Genomic DNA, 13,309 nt, shown 5'->3' with positions numbered 1-13,309 from the left:
GCCTAAAATTAGTTCCTTTAATGGCCCCTGCATTGCAGCCACCACTTTGGTCTTGTCTGGAAGACAGCCAAACTGACTCAGCACAAAAGCTCACCTCTAGAGAAGCAGGGACTGGTTTGAGAGTGCTGGGAGGGGCTCCGCCTGCTGGTTACAACTTGTCCCTAGCAAAAGAGTCAGCAGAGCAAAGGAATCTTTTGGTCTTACGAAGAAAGGTAACAAAAAAGACTTGACAATCAGCCTCTTCAGAATGTCTATATAGGGCAAGGACCTCGCAGCTGCTTCTGCTAGAACTACCCATAGTCTGCAGTTTCTGAGCTGGGGCACACCCCAAGCTGCAGCCCCTGCCAGCTTGCTTTGCACCAGGAAACCCCATTCATGTTTCTTGCCTTTTATTTATTGCAGTGATGGGGATCCAATAATACAGAGTGTCATGCTTACTAGGCACTGAGCACACCCCTCAGCCCTTCTGTCTTAGGGTTCCCAGGGCTGTGACGAAACAACATAACCAAAAGCAAGTTGGTGATGCAGTCTTATCTTACTTCCTCTGCATCTGGGTGACAACTGCAAACTGAGCCTTTCCTCTTCCCAGAATTCTCCTGTTCTGGCCATCCCACCTATACTTCCTGTTTGTCTACTGGCCAATCAGCATTTTATTAAACCAGTACAAGGAACAAACCTTTACAGAGTACAAGAGCATATGACACAAAGAACTTTGCATGGATGAGGGCGAGAGTCTCAAGATGGGGAGATTATCCTGGGTTATCTGGGTGGGCTGATGCCATCATAAGGGTGCAAAGACAGAGACTAGAGAACTAGAACTGAGAAGATGCTGTGATGAGGGACACAGTTGGAAAGATATACCTGGAAGATGGGGGCCTGGGCCACAGCAAAGTCGACAGGGTAAGTCTAGGCTGGGCCACAGGCAAGGTCAACAGGGTATGCCTCGGCTGGGCAGACAGCAAGCTTCACTTACAGGCCGCTTCCCAAGGCAAAATCCTTTTTTAATCCTTACTTAATACAGCACCGATGTATTATTGGTGACTCAACAGTTGATCACTAATTTCTTTAATCCACAAACCAGCCAAATAGCTTTGGGCTCCCACCTCACTGTTTCTTCATCTTTTATTGACCTTGAAAATGGGACTAAGAATATAGCTCCATTGGTAGGGAGCACGCACTCTGGATTTGATCCTTGGGACTACATAAACCAGGGGTGGTGGTAGACACAGAGAATCCCAGCCCTTGGGAGGTTAAGGAAGAAAGATCAGGAGTTCAATTCTCTACATAGTGAATTAGAAGCTAGCCTGGACTACACAAGACCCTATTTCAAAAGACTGATGCCCACACAGACTACAGATGTAGTATCATGGCTACTCTTCATATTTGTCATCATAAGAAATTCTGGGGTATTCAGATGACTGACATTTTTAGGCAAGCTGCATGGGGGAGAGCCAGGTGAGGTGGTATTTGCCTGGAATAATGGTATTCAGAAGGCGGAGGCAAGTACTGTAAGTACTGATTTTATTTCTTGCCTTTCAGATCTCCACTTTATGTGCAGATGTGGCTATGTGCTAGGGCATATGGATGTCTGATTTCTCCAGAGCAGACAGCTCAGAGAATTAATGTTCAGTTGTCAGAGTCCTTGACCATGCTGACAAATGGTTATTAGCCAGGGACCAAGGTGCATGCCTATAATCCTAGCCCTCAGAAGGTGGAAGAGAAATTCAGGGTCATCCAGGAACATAACAAGTTAGAAGTAACCTTGGGATACATGAGACTGTGTCCAAAAAAAAAATTTTTTTTTAACTAGAGGTGATCGCCCTTGGCATTCTTTTAATAATTTAATCTTTGTGACAGATGGAGATGGGTGTCAAATATGATGTGTGGATCCTAGCCTGGAGTGTGAACCAGAACTCTGGGGTATGGTGAGGGGTGGGGCATGCTCCTTCCCTGCAGTATCACCATAGTGATATCATCGTCACTGCGACTACTGCTTTAGTCACTGTTATTCAGAGCCCTTCTGTTTGTAAAGCGGTGTCTTTAGCCCAAAGAGCGTTGGTAAAGAAGGGGATTTATCACTTCAAGGAATGGCCACAAGCTGTAGATTGAATCATTAGGAAATCCACCATGGGTATCTTGTCCCCGTTCATTTCACCTTCTCTCAGACTATCTTACCATGGGCCTGGAAACATGACTGCCCACAGCTCCTGACTCACATCTCACGACCAAGTTCAAAATCCCAGAAAAGAGGTTCATTGGCTATTCTGGGTCAATCCTCAGAGTGACCAGAGGAAGGAAATAAGAAACATTATAGCCAAGAGCATCTAGTGGGGGTGGGGGAAGGGTGAGAACCAGAGAAGCAGGTCCTGGGAGAGGTGTTGAGCAAGCAGAATAAGGGGTCATGCCAGTCCCACCAAGGATTTAACAGTGAGGGTGCTGTGGAAACCTGCAGGACTGTGGCTTTCAGAGCCAGGTGTAGCGGTAGATTCAGGCAACCCCAGACACTTGGGAGGGAGAGACAGGAATCCAAGTTCAAGATAACCCTGGCCATTTAAGCAAGACACTGTCGCAAATAAAACTATAAAAGGGGTGGGAATTGGGAAGAGAAAGGTAAAATCCATGCCCAGAGTACATTGGATGTAAATTAGGTGATTGCGGTAGTCTTCCCTATAGATGAGTTAGCCATGTGCGGCCTCTTATATAAGGTACTTCTCACTAACACGCAGAGTCCATGAACCATTCAGCATCCTCCTGAGGCTCACTGTTCCCAGGCATCCCAGCATCCGTGTACATCAGAGTAAACTGGGGTTTGGCAAAGTGTACTTTCCCTATGCCTCCCTCTCAGACTGTGATGTCAACAGTGTGCAGTCAGGAGTCTGCGGCTCCCAGGTGATGTTGATGAAGGAGATACGCAGGAATGATGCTCCAGGCCACCAGCACAGATCTGGTGTGAAATCTAGACCTCCTGTCCCTGTCCCTAGCCTTTCCAGGGGAAGAGAACAAATAAGAACAGCCACAATTTTATTTTAGAAGCACTTGGTTTTATTGCACGGAAGCAATTGAAAGTGGACTCCAGTGGAAAGTGCGCCCTGGCATGGTTCCGTGGCCAGTGCCCTGCTTCACCTGCTGCAGCTCTTCCAGGAGAGTGCTGGGGAAGGGCCTGACCACTCCTTTGGAAAACAAGAAGGCATTCGGGAATAGGTTACATTTCAAGCACAATGCATTTCTAACAGCTCATTCATTATTGCGGCCATCTGTCATTGTACATACAGGAAGTAAATGCACTTATTTGGAAAGGAGGGGGCAGTTTTTAGTCAAGTGGTTTTCATGTAGCATTCGGCATACATCACGTTCGGCTACAATAAGCTGTCATAATTGTCCATCACCTGAGGTGGGCTTGGGAGTGGGGGGGTCAGGGCTCAGGGTATCTTCTCTTGCTAACTTAATCCTAATAGAAATTCCTGTTTGGTGAGGGCAGGCCCGTCATCTAAACATTACTTCTTCTTACAGAGAGGAAAGGAAGAAAGAAAATTTATTGCACTGACCCTTACGTACTGGGACCCTCCTGAATTTCTTTGGATGTTCTGGTGTTCCTGTGTCAGCCTACTTCTCCCCCTTGGCAGCCTTGTCCTCTGCGGCCTTCCCTGGGGGCTGGCTATCTTTTTGGTCTGTGCTAGAGGATTTTTCTGCCTTTTCTGTCTTGGGTTTGCCAGGCTCTTTGGAAAGGCTCTTGTCATCCTCCTTGGCCTTGGCCTCTGTCTTGGGCTTCTCCTCGGGCTTCTTGGACTCTGTGGCCTTCTCTTCCTTGCTGTCTTTCTTCTCTGGTGCTGCCGGCATCTCTTCTTTCTGTGGCTTTTCCTTCTCTGCAGGTTTGCTGGGTTCTTTGGCCTTGGTGTCATCTGCTTCTGCCTTGGGCATCTCTGTCTTCTCTTCCTTCACCTCTGCCTTGGCAGGAGTCTCCTTCTCTGGGGTCGCTGCTTTTTTCTTCTCTCCAGACTCTTCCTTCTTGGCTTCCACTGTAGCGACCTTCTCCTCCACCTTGGGCTTTGGGGCCTCCTTGGGTGGTTCATCTTTCTTGATGGCCTTCTCCTCCGTTTTTGGTGTAGCAGGGGTCTTCTCCTCCACTTTCTTTGGGGGTTCTTTGGCTTTCACCTCCTCCTTCACAGGAGATTTCACCTCTTCTTTCTTGGGAGCTTCCTTCTCAGGAGCCTTGGCATCTTCCTTCTCAGGGGACTTGACTTTCTCTGGGGACTTGACCTCCTCCTTGGCAGGACTTTTGGCCTGCTGGGGAGATTTGGTGTCTGCAGGGTACTTTACTTCCTCCTTCCCTGGAGTCTTGGCTTCTGGTGATTTCACATCAAGAGTCTTGGCCTTCTCAGGAGACTTCAATTCCTCCTTCACTGGGCTCTTAGCCTTCTCAGGGGATTTCACCTCAGCTGGAGGCTTGACCTCTTCCTTCACAGGGGACTTGGCCTTCTCAGGAGACTTGACCACTGCTGGTGATTTTGCCTCTTCCTTCTCCGGGGACTTGGCTTGAGCTGGAGATGTTGCTTCTTCCTTGACTGGGGACTTGGCCTTCTCTGGAGATTTTACTTCGGCTGGGGACTTCGCTCCTTCCTTTATAGGAGACTTGGACTCCTCAGCTGGGGATGTTGCACCTTCCTTGACTGGGGACTTGGCCTTCTCTGGAGATTTTACTTCAGCAGGAGATTTTACCTCAGCTGGAGATTTTACCTCAGCTGGTGACTTGGCCCCAGCTGGAGATTTTACCTCAGCTGGTGACTTGGCCCCAGCTGGAGATTTTACCTCAGCTGGTGACTTGGCCTCGGCTGGAGATTTTAGCTCAGCTGGTGACTTGACCTGGGCTGGAGATTTTACCTCAGCTGGAGATTTTACCTCAGCTGGTGACTTGACCTCGGCTGGAGATTTTACCTCAGCTGGTGACTTGACCTCGGCTGGAGATTTTACCTCAGCTGGTGACTTGGCCTCAGCTGGAGATTTTACCTCAGCTGGAGATTTTACCTCAGCTGGTGACTTGGCCTCAGCTGGAGATTTTACCTCAGCTGGTGACTTGGCCTCAGCTGGAGATTTTACCTCAGCTGGTGACTTGGCCTCAGCTGGAGATTTTACCTCAGCTGGTGACTTGGCTGCAGCTGGGGACTTGGCCTCAGCTGGTGACTTGGCCTCAGTTGGTGACTTGGCTGCAGCTGGAGATTTTACCTCAGCTGGTGACTTGGCCTCTTCCTTCATAGGAGGCTTGGTTTCCTTTTCTGGAGATGTGGCCTCTTCTGCAGGAGGAGATGTTACTTCTTCTCCTCCTTCCGCCTCTTCTTCACCTTCTTCCTCCTCTTTGGCCTCCTTTTCCTCTTCTTCTGTCACTTCTTCAGTCACCTGGATCTCTTCTGTCTGCTCCTCCACAATCACTGTTTCCTTCTCTGACTTTTCTACCACTTTTATCATTTCTTCACTTTTGACCTTTATGTGAGTGGATGTGGAGGGGATTTTCGGGAGTGCCTCGGTAAGAGAGAAGGGACTTGGACCAAAGCCAATCCGACACTCTTCGCCTTCCAGAAGCTTTCTGTGGGATGGATAATGAGACACACCATTAACTCAGAGCAGACTTGTAGGTCTGCAATCTTCCTTGTTTTTTTGGAAGCCCCACTGCATTCAGTGACAGGGTGTGGTGAAGGATATGAATGAATGGCAGGAATTTCCCTTTCACCCCCTTTTTTCTTCTTTCCTTCCTCTCTCCTCCCCATTGCTCTCATGTTTTTCTCTGGTGCTGAGGACTGAGTCATGTTAAGAACACACTCTTCACTACGTCACAGGCTCAGCAGGAAGCACTGTGAGAAAGGAGAAAGTTCCCGTGGCCACCCACAGAGCTTGACCTTTGGGGGCTGCTCTGCTGTTTATGGGAGGAAATGTCTCCCTAAAGAATGTCCTCAGTAGAAAACTCCTACACTGACAACTGTCTCTTAACTAAAACCCAATTTAAGAGAAAGTTGGAGGGTTTGGGGTTATGGCTCAGTGGTATATTGCTGGTCCGGTGTGTAAGAGGTCCTGGGTTTGGAAAAAGAGACATAACTACTGGGACGACTGAAAGTTGTGCGTAACCTCTACACGCACACTGTGCACACACTGCACACACACACTGCGCACGCACACTGCATGTGCACACTGTGCACACAGACCCTAAGATGAAAAATAAGTCCCTCCCATGGCTGAAAGAAAAAAAAGCTGGGAACAAGCCCATACTCATAAATTTAGTTTGAGGTTTGGGAATGTTGCCGTTTAGAATTGTTCCATCACCTTTTGCAGCCATTATCTGGGATCTGGCCTTTCACTTAGTTACTCACTAGGTAGTACTTACCCAAGCTACCCAGACTCCTAAGGTCTCACTTTCCTCATTGGTAGAGAGATGACTCCAGAGTCCTTACTCAGAGGGCTGTTTTTATGATATGATTACTATTAAAGGCTTGGCAGAGGGCCTACTAGGGCAAGTATGGGGGTCTCCCCTAGAACAGTGCTTTCCAAGTGGAAGAGCTGACATTACCCCGGCTCTTGTTAAACTACAGATCTCAATCCAGCAGCCTGAGGCAGAGCCCCGGCCTGTCTTTCTAACTCAAAGATCACTCTGATTCCTGGTTCGTGCACTGTACTGAGTAGCAAGATTAGACCAGGGCAAGGAGGTAGGCAGCCAAGGGCCACCAACTAGAAGAGGCCTTCATGATGTAAGCCCTGCTAGACTGGGAGGGTTCTTCTTAGGGAACTGCTCTTCTCATGGCTGCCATTCAGAGAGCACTGTGCCCGGGAGAACCTGTGTCAGCCAGATTTCCCTATGAACGGAACTGGCTGAGCCTCCCAACAATCCATGGTATGCTTGCTGTTTCTGTCATCTCTACCTATCCTTGCAAGGAATGAAGGCCTCCTCTTTTCCTCTAAAGCAAGTCTCTGAATAGCTGGGTTTTAAGTAGATAAAGACTTTAAACTGTAAGTCACAGTCAGAAAAAAAAACAAGTCACTCTTGAGTCAATGAGATAGCTCAGTGGGTAAGCACACCTACCATCAAGCCCAAGGACTTGGGAAATTTGACACTCAGGACCCACATGGTGGAAGAAAAAACAAACAAACAAACAAAAAACAAAACAAAAAAAAAACCCCAGCTCCCCAAACTGTCTTCTCCGCATACACACCCCCCCTCAAACCTCCATATGTGTGTACATGCTAGCACACACACATATACAAATAAATAAATAAAATGTAATTAAAAGAAAATAAGCTTCAAGAGTTCTGCCTCTTCAGGGGCTGAGGGCAGGGACAATGGGGCGTCTCGGAACAGGTGTGCAGTTTGAATCTGGCACGGTTAAAATAGTTCTGAATGGATGGAGACGAGTGCTGCAAATGCAAATGATGTAAAATGCCTAAATGGCAAAATTTAAGATACATATATGTTTCTCTATATAACAATCTGGCTGTCCTGGAACTTGCTTTGTAGAACAGGCTGGCCTCAAACTCACAGAGATCTGCCTGCCTCTGTCTCCAGAGTGCTGGGATTAAAGACATGTACCACCACTGCCCCAGCATAAGGATTTTAAAACATTTTTTTTTATTTTATGACGTGTATGTGTGAGTGTGGGTACATGTGTGCATGCATTGTTGGGGACAGTTTTCAGGAATCAGTTCTCCTTCTGCAGTAGGTTCTGGGATCAAACTTAGGCCCTCAGACGTGTATAACAAGTGCCTTTACTCACTGAACCATCTTGTCTATCACATATCATTAAAATATATTTTACTATAATTAGGACTGGGGGGATAGCAGAGCTGTTAAAGTTCAGGCTCACAACTGAAATACTAACGGCTGGTAAGATGGCCATGTGGCTAGCAGTTCCTTCTGCACAAGCCTGAACGCCCGAATCCATACCCCAGAAGCCACTAAGCTGTCCTCTGGCCCCCACACACGCAACACAGCACACGCACACGCACGCACACACACACACGCACACGCACGCACACACATACACACACACACACAAACACTAATAAAAGAGAAAACCAAATAGAAATACTTTTGCTTTAGGTAGGCTATGGTAGAACACACCTTTAATCCCAACCCTTGGGAGGCAGAGGTAGGTGGGTCTCCTTGAGCGAGACAGCAGCCTGGTCTACACAGTGAGTTCAGGGCCAACAGGGCTACATAGTAAGATCTGTTTCAAACATCAAAACACGACAAAATAAAAACCAGAAGACTTTTGTCTCTAAAGAATGGCAGGCTACCTAAACATAACTTAAACTGAAGGCTTAGTACTTCATGGGAACGCAGGGCTCTCTATGGTATCAAGGCTCTGAGAACACGGGGCTCTATACTGTCTCAAGGCTCTGAGAACTCGGGGCGCTATACTGTCTCAAGGCTCTGAGAACTCGGGGCTCTATACGGTCTCAAGGCCCTGAGAACATGGGGCTCTACACCACTCAAGGCTCCTGGGCCATCTCACCTGTAGGCAGCAATCTCGATATCCAGGGCCATCTTGACATTGAGCAGGTCCTGGTACTCTCGGAGCTGCGCCGCCATCTCCCACTTGGTGTTTCTCAGCTCATTGTCCAGCTGCTGAATAGCATCCTGGGGATGACAGATCAGGCAAGTCATCTGCCAGCTGGTACTTGGCCCTCAGCTCCAGGTAAGCTGGGGCCATCCTGCTCAGCAACCTGGCTGGGGACAAAGCCCCACCCTGTCAAAACTGTCAGCTGCTCATATACAGACATGAAAAATAAAATCTAGATCAGCAATCTCAGCCCAAGGAAAGATCTGGAATGAGATACCACAGACACTGACTCAGTGAGTAAAATGATGGGTGAACTTTTGCAGATGTCTTAGACAGTGTTCCATGGAAGGGTTGAAGTGTAGCCCCGTGGTAGAACAATTGAATAGCATCCTACACAGGGCCCTGGGGAGAGAGCAGTTTTAGCTACTTTGTTTTCTATTCTTTCCAAAATGCTTGGCAAGTGTCTGCTCTTTGATTACTTGCCAAGGCAGAGGGTTCCCGGAAGCATAGTGAATAGAGATGAAACTTCTTCCCACTGGAGCACTGCTTAAAGTGAACCTTTACAACTACTTTTTGCCTCCTGAATTATGTTTTTCCAGTTCCCGATGTTTCTATAATCACGTTTATTTATTTACCCAGTCCTAAGAAAGTGACACTTTTCTCCCCAACGTTGTTCTTGATCAAAGAAATCTGCCAAGGTCGTCCCTCCAGGCTAACCCCACAGACACTGGTGACAAGTAACAGAATACCTACGCTACCAAGATTAGTCTGAGCATTTATATTTCAGTGGTAAATTATTCATTAGGAGCTAGGATGGGACCCAGGACCTCATGCATGCTGGGAAGGCAAGAACTCTACCACTGAGCTATACCCCTGCATTGGTGGTCTTCACAGTCTGCAGCACTGCCAGGTCTGACTCAGAGACCAGGATCCTTTGTTAAGAAGGTGATTCCCCTCCTCCTGCTCACCTGGTAGGATGCGATGTCTGCCTGATGACGGTCCTCTAGCTCAGAGCGCTGCCTTTCCAGGGATTCCTTGGTGCTTTTCAGCGCCTCCAACTCGGTGGTCCTGGCTTGCAGCTGCCGCCGGTACTCTGCTATCTCCTCCTGTGCCGAGCGCATGGCATCTGTATTCACCTTGGCTGCCTCTGACAGTCGATCCAACCTCACTGAATAAGGGAGGAACCAGGGCACACAGGGTTAGGCACACCTGAATTTGGGTTCCAAGTTGGGCTCAGATTTGGAAGGTGACATACATGGGTTGAAGATGGGCCGAGGTGTTAATCCACCCCATCCTATGACAGTCCAGAAGCTCTTGTCCAAAGCCATCCAGCTAGTGAGTGGCAGGATTCAAGTTTAGTCTACTTGGCTTTGAAAAACAGAATGTCTCTCCCTAAACTCAGGAGAAAGGAAGGACCAGGCAGAGTTCCTTAACAAAGGGCTGGCATACTGAGGGGTTCAGGTGGGAAATCTAGCCATGAGGCCTAATGCTCAGCTGGGATCTGCAGGCTTGTGGAAGAAGTTAGCGTCCCTGAGTCATGGGACATGAAAGCTGTGGAGTGATCAGTTACAATGTAGTCATGGTAACTCCTCGCAGATTTCTGCAGAGTCCAAGGTCACAGGGGAGCCCAAGGCCTATGTACCAGTCCTTTTTCCCCTCCTCTACCTGACTTCATTCTCTAGCACTGCAGCTTCTGAGTCAATCGAAGCCATACAATGGTCTCTGTCACCAACTGGCTCCTGGTTCTCAGATCATCCAGTGCAAATCAGAAATCAGTCTTAATCTCCTGAAAGGGAACATCCCACATCCAACAGTTGACCCTGGTGGAAAGAAAGAGGCCAGCTGGTGGGGACATATATCCTCAGATGCTCTGCTTGGGTGAAGGGCAAACCTAAAAGAAGCATTCCCCTCTGGGAGGAACCTTGCTGCAGGGACGGGGGAAGGGATGGTTCACTGCCACTGCAAAGGCTTGGAGCATGAAAAGGGGAATTCCAAGTATCTAAATCCCGGTATTCCTGGCTTTCCCTGATGTTAGCAAGCTTTAGAATCACCCCAGTGAGGATTTTCAGTTACTATGGATGGCAGACAGTCTTGGAAAGCACCTCAGCTGTGCACTCTCCTCCAGAATAAAGCCCAGGCTTATAGAGACGGTATCAGAGAGAATTCTGCATGTAAGGCTAGGAAACTCTGTGACTCCATGTCCCAGTCCCCAAAGAAACAAGAGCCAGAGAGGATCAGTGTTGATCAAGGTCACCTTGCAGCTACTGGGCGGTAATTCAGGGCAACTGCAGCCTGCTCAGAATCCCTGGGAAGTTGCGGGAGAAAGGGAGATGGGAGGTCCCAGATTTTGAGAGGAGAAAGGGTATATTTAATAATAGAGGCTGCCTCAGCCACTTGCAATCATGAGGTCTATGTGCTGGTTCCATACTGGCTAGAAAGGGTGTGAAAATGAAAAGGACTCCTTTCATCTGACACAGAAGATTCCTAAGGTGGGGTCATCATGTACTGAGCGAGTAGTAGGAAGAAGCATGGTAGGTGTCAGCAGAATACTCCTGTGCCACTCTCTGTGAAGCGTGCGAGAAAGGGTGCGCAGAGTTGGCAGGGCAAGCGGGTACTGGATAACCTGGAAGTCTAGATGGGGCTTGTTCAGTTCGAATGGGAGACTGGTCTGAAACTGGGGTCCATCTACCAGTGTGGTTTAGCTAGCCTCAACGTTTAAGTACAGATATAAATAATATGAAGGTCGGCAACTAAAGGAAAATCCAAGGTTGGGACGCCCCAAGGGAGAGCCAGAGTAAAACCGCTACTTTATGAGGTTGCATGCACTCTGCAGAGGGTCCAGCAGCTTTAGGGAGGACTCCTTGGTGAACCATCTGCTGCTCACTGGCCCGCGGGAGGGGGGGGAGCGACCCCCTCCCAACCCACGCGCCCGCGCACCTCGGAACCACTCCTCCGACTGCAACGTGCTCTGCACCGCATGGCCTTCAAGCTGGGCACGGATCTCCCGCAGCGCCGACGTCACGTCGCACTTGAGGGCGTCGCGCGCCTCGGCGTGCGCCTGCGCTTGCGCAGCACCGCAGCCCTGGATCTGCCCGAGCAGCTCGCCCACCTCCTCCTGGTGGTGGCGCCGCAGGTAGCCGCACTCCTCCTGCAGCGCCTGCGCCTTCTTCTGCAGCTCCACGCGCGCCGCCTCCGCCTCCTGCGCGAAGCGCGCTAGGGCGCGCGCCGCCGCCTCCGCCTCCTCGCGCTGCCGGGCCTCTTCGTCCAGCCGCTGTCGCACGTGCGCGATGTCCTCCAGCAGGTGCTCCTGCTCCAGGCGCAGCTGCCCGCGCGCTGCCCCCAGGCGCAGCACGGCGCCGCGCATCTCGCGCACCTCGCGCTCGTACAGCTCGCCCATGGCGGCGCGGCCTGCTTGCTGCTGCCGCAGCGCCGCCGCCTCGCCCTCCAGGCTGCGGTTGTGCGCCTCGAGCTGCCTCACCTTGTCGATGTAGCCCGCGAAGCGGTCGTTCAGAGCCTGCAGCTGCTCCTTTTCACTGCGCGCCGCTGCCGCCGCCACCACGCAGCCCTCCGGCCCGTTGCTTAGTGTGTCTAGGGAGTCGGTGCTCGAGGCGGCGCCGGCTCCGCGGAAGCGGCTGGGCGAGGCGGACACGGAGCTCACTGACGTCCGCGCCCACGAGTGGAAGCCGCTGGAGGAGCCGGCCGCGGAGCGCGGACCTCCGGTGCCCGCCTTGCGGCCCAGCGCATAGTGCAGGCTGCCGCCTCCGTGCAGCGGAGCGAACGGGGCGCCCAGCAGCGCATCGGCGCCGCCGAAGCTCATCATGGCCGGAGCAGGTGCGGCCGCCGGCTGAGCGGGAGCGAGGGGCCGGGCCGGGGCGGGCAGCACTGCGGCAGCTCTGGGACGCCGGCTCTTTTATATCCGCGGTGGCCGCGTCCGGCCCCTCGGCAGTGGGGGGCTGGGGAGGAGGGCCCCGCCCTCTCCACCTCCTCCCCCGGGCCGACCGGCTCCGCCGCAGTGAGAGGGGCGGGGCGGGGGGGGGACCCAGGAGTGAAGGGGAATCGTCGCATCGTCAGCGAAGCCTCCCGAGGTCAGACCAAGGAGTAAAGGACTTCCGGAGCGGACAAGTGCAGACCTCCAGGTGCATGCAGGAAGACCCTTATTGGTGTGCTCAGAATTAGGGGGCCCCTGAAATAGGGAGAGGGCTTGAGAACTGGTGGGGTAGGGTGCTTGCGATTTGAAGAGACTCCGCAGTGATTAGTACGAGAGGACCCCCCATGAGAGGCGACACAAGGTTCCCTAATAGAGAAGACCTTGAGATGAGGAGTACAGAGACCACAACCACCCATGGAGGGATTCTGAATGACGTTGCATGAGGAACGCTACCGAGGATAAATGAGGACCCCCTAGCTGGAGGTGCAGTGTTCTCTTGACAGTTAGAGCAACCACCCAAGAGGGGCTTAAGGAACTCTACCGCTGGCATGGGGGTAGGAAAGGGGGGCGTGGAGTTTGAAAGGACTGCAGAGCTACGCTGAGGGGACATGGAAAACTGCAGAAGGAGAAAGGGAACACAGGATGGAAGGGGAACTTGGTGCTCTCCAAAAAGTTCAGAGGCTAAGACCGGAAGTGCAGACTGTGTCTTTTCCAGCAAGGGAAACTGTCTCCGAAGAAGCAGAGGGTCCCTGCGTAGGCAGAAAGACCCTGCTGAGTGTGGAATCAGAGAACACCGAAGTCAGGTTCTGCAAACAGGGCGGGGGAGGGGGTCAGCTCTTTG

The 13,309-nt window shown here is 50.9% G+C and overlaps 1 protein-coding gene across 1 annotated transcript; it reads right to left on the bottom strand.

Annotated features, from left to right (window-relative positions):
* Window positions 1–3,019: 3,019 nt before the first annotated feature.
* On the bottom strand, window positions 3,020–12,435 carry Nefh (neurofilament heavy chain). The gene is made up of 4 exons (XM_048449850.3): window positions 11,478–12,435; window positions 9,509–9,708; window positions 8,493–8,617; window positions 3,020–5,578 (listed from the first exon to the last, which is right to left on the bottom strand). Exons 1-4 carry the CDS (start codon window positions 12,358–12,360, stop codon window positions 3,604–3,606), a joined length of 3,183 nt encoding a protein of 1,060 aa, XP_048305807.3. The 5' UTR covers window positions 12,361–12,435; the 3' UTR covers window positions 3,020–3,603.
* Between the last annotated feature and the right edge of the window lie 874 nt (window positions 12,436–13,309).

The sequence above is a fragment of the Myodes glareolus genome, chromosome 8 (genome assembly GCF_982192425.1).
Source record: "Myodes glareolus chromosome 8, mMyoGla1.1, whole genome shotgun sequence".
In the NCBI taxonomy this organism is placed as follows: Eukaryota; Metazoa; Chordata; class Mammalia; order Rodentia; family Cricetidae; genus Myodes; species Myodes glareolus.
The sequence above is the reverse complement of the archived record's forward strand: the minus strand, read 5'-3'. Positions and strand labels throughout refer to the sequence as shown.

Bases quoted from the DNA above. Each gene is read 5' to 3' on its own strand.
- Nefh (XM_048449850.3), bottom strand. From the start codon at position 12,360: ATGATGAGCTTCGGCGGCGCCGATGCGCTGCTGGGCGCCCCGTTCGCT. The intron at 8,618-9,508 runs GTGAGCAGGAGG...TGTCATCCCCAG, and splicing joins CAGACATCGCATCCTACCAG to GATGCTATTCAGCAGCTGGA. The intron at 5,579-8,492 runs GTGAGATGGCCC...TCCATCCCACAG, and splicing joins ATCGAGATTGCTGCCTACAG to AAAGCTTCTGGAAGGCGAAG.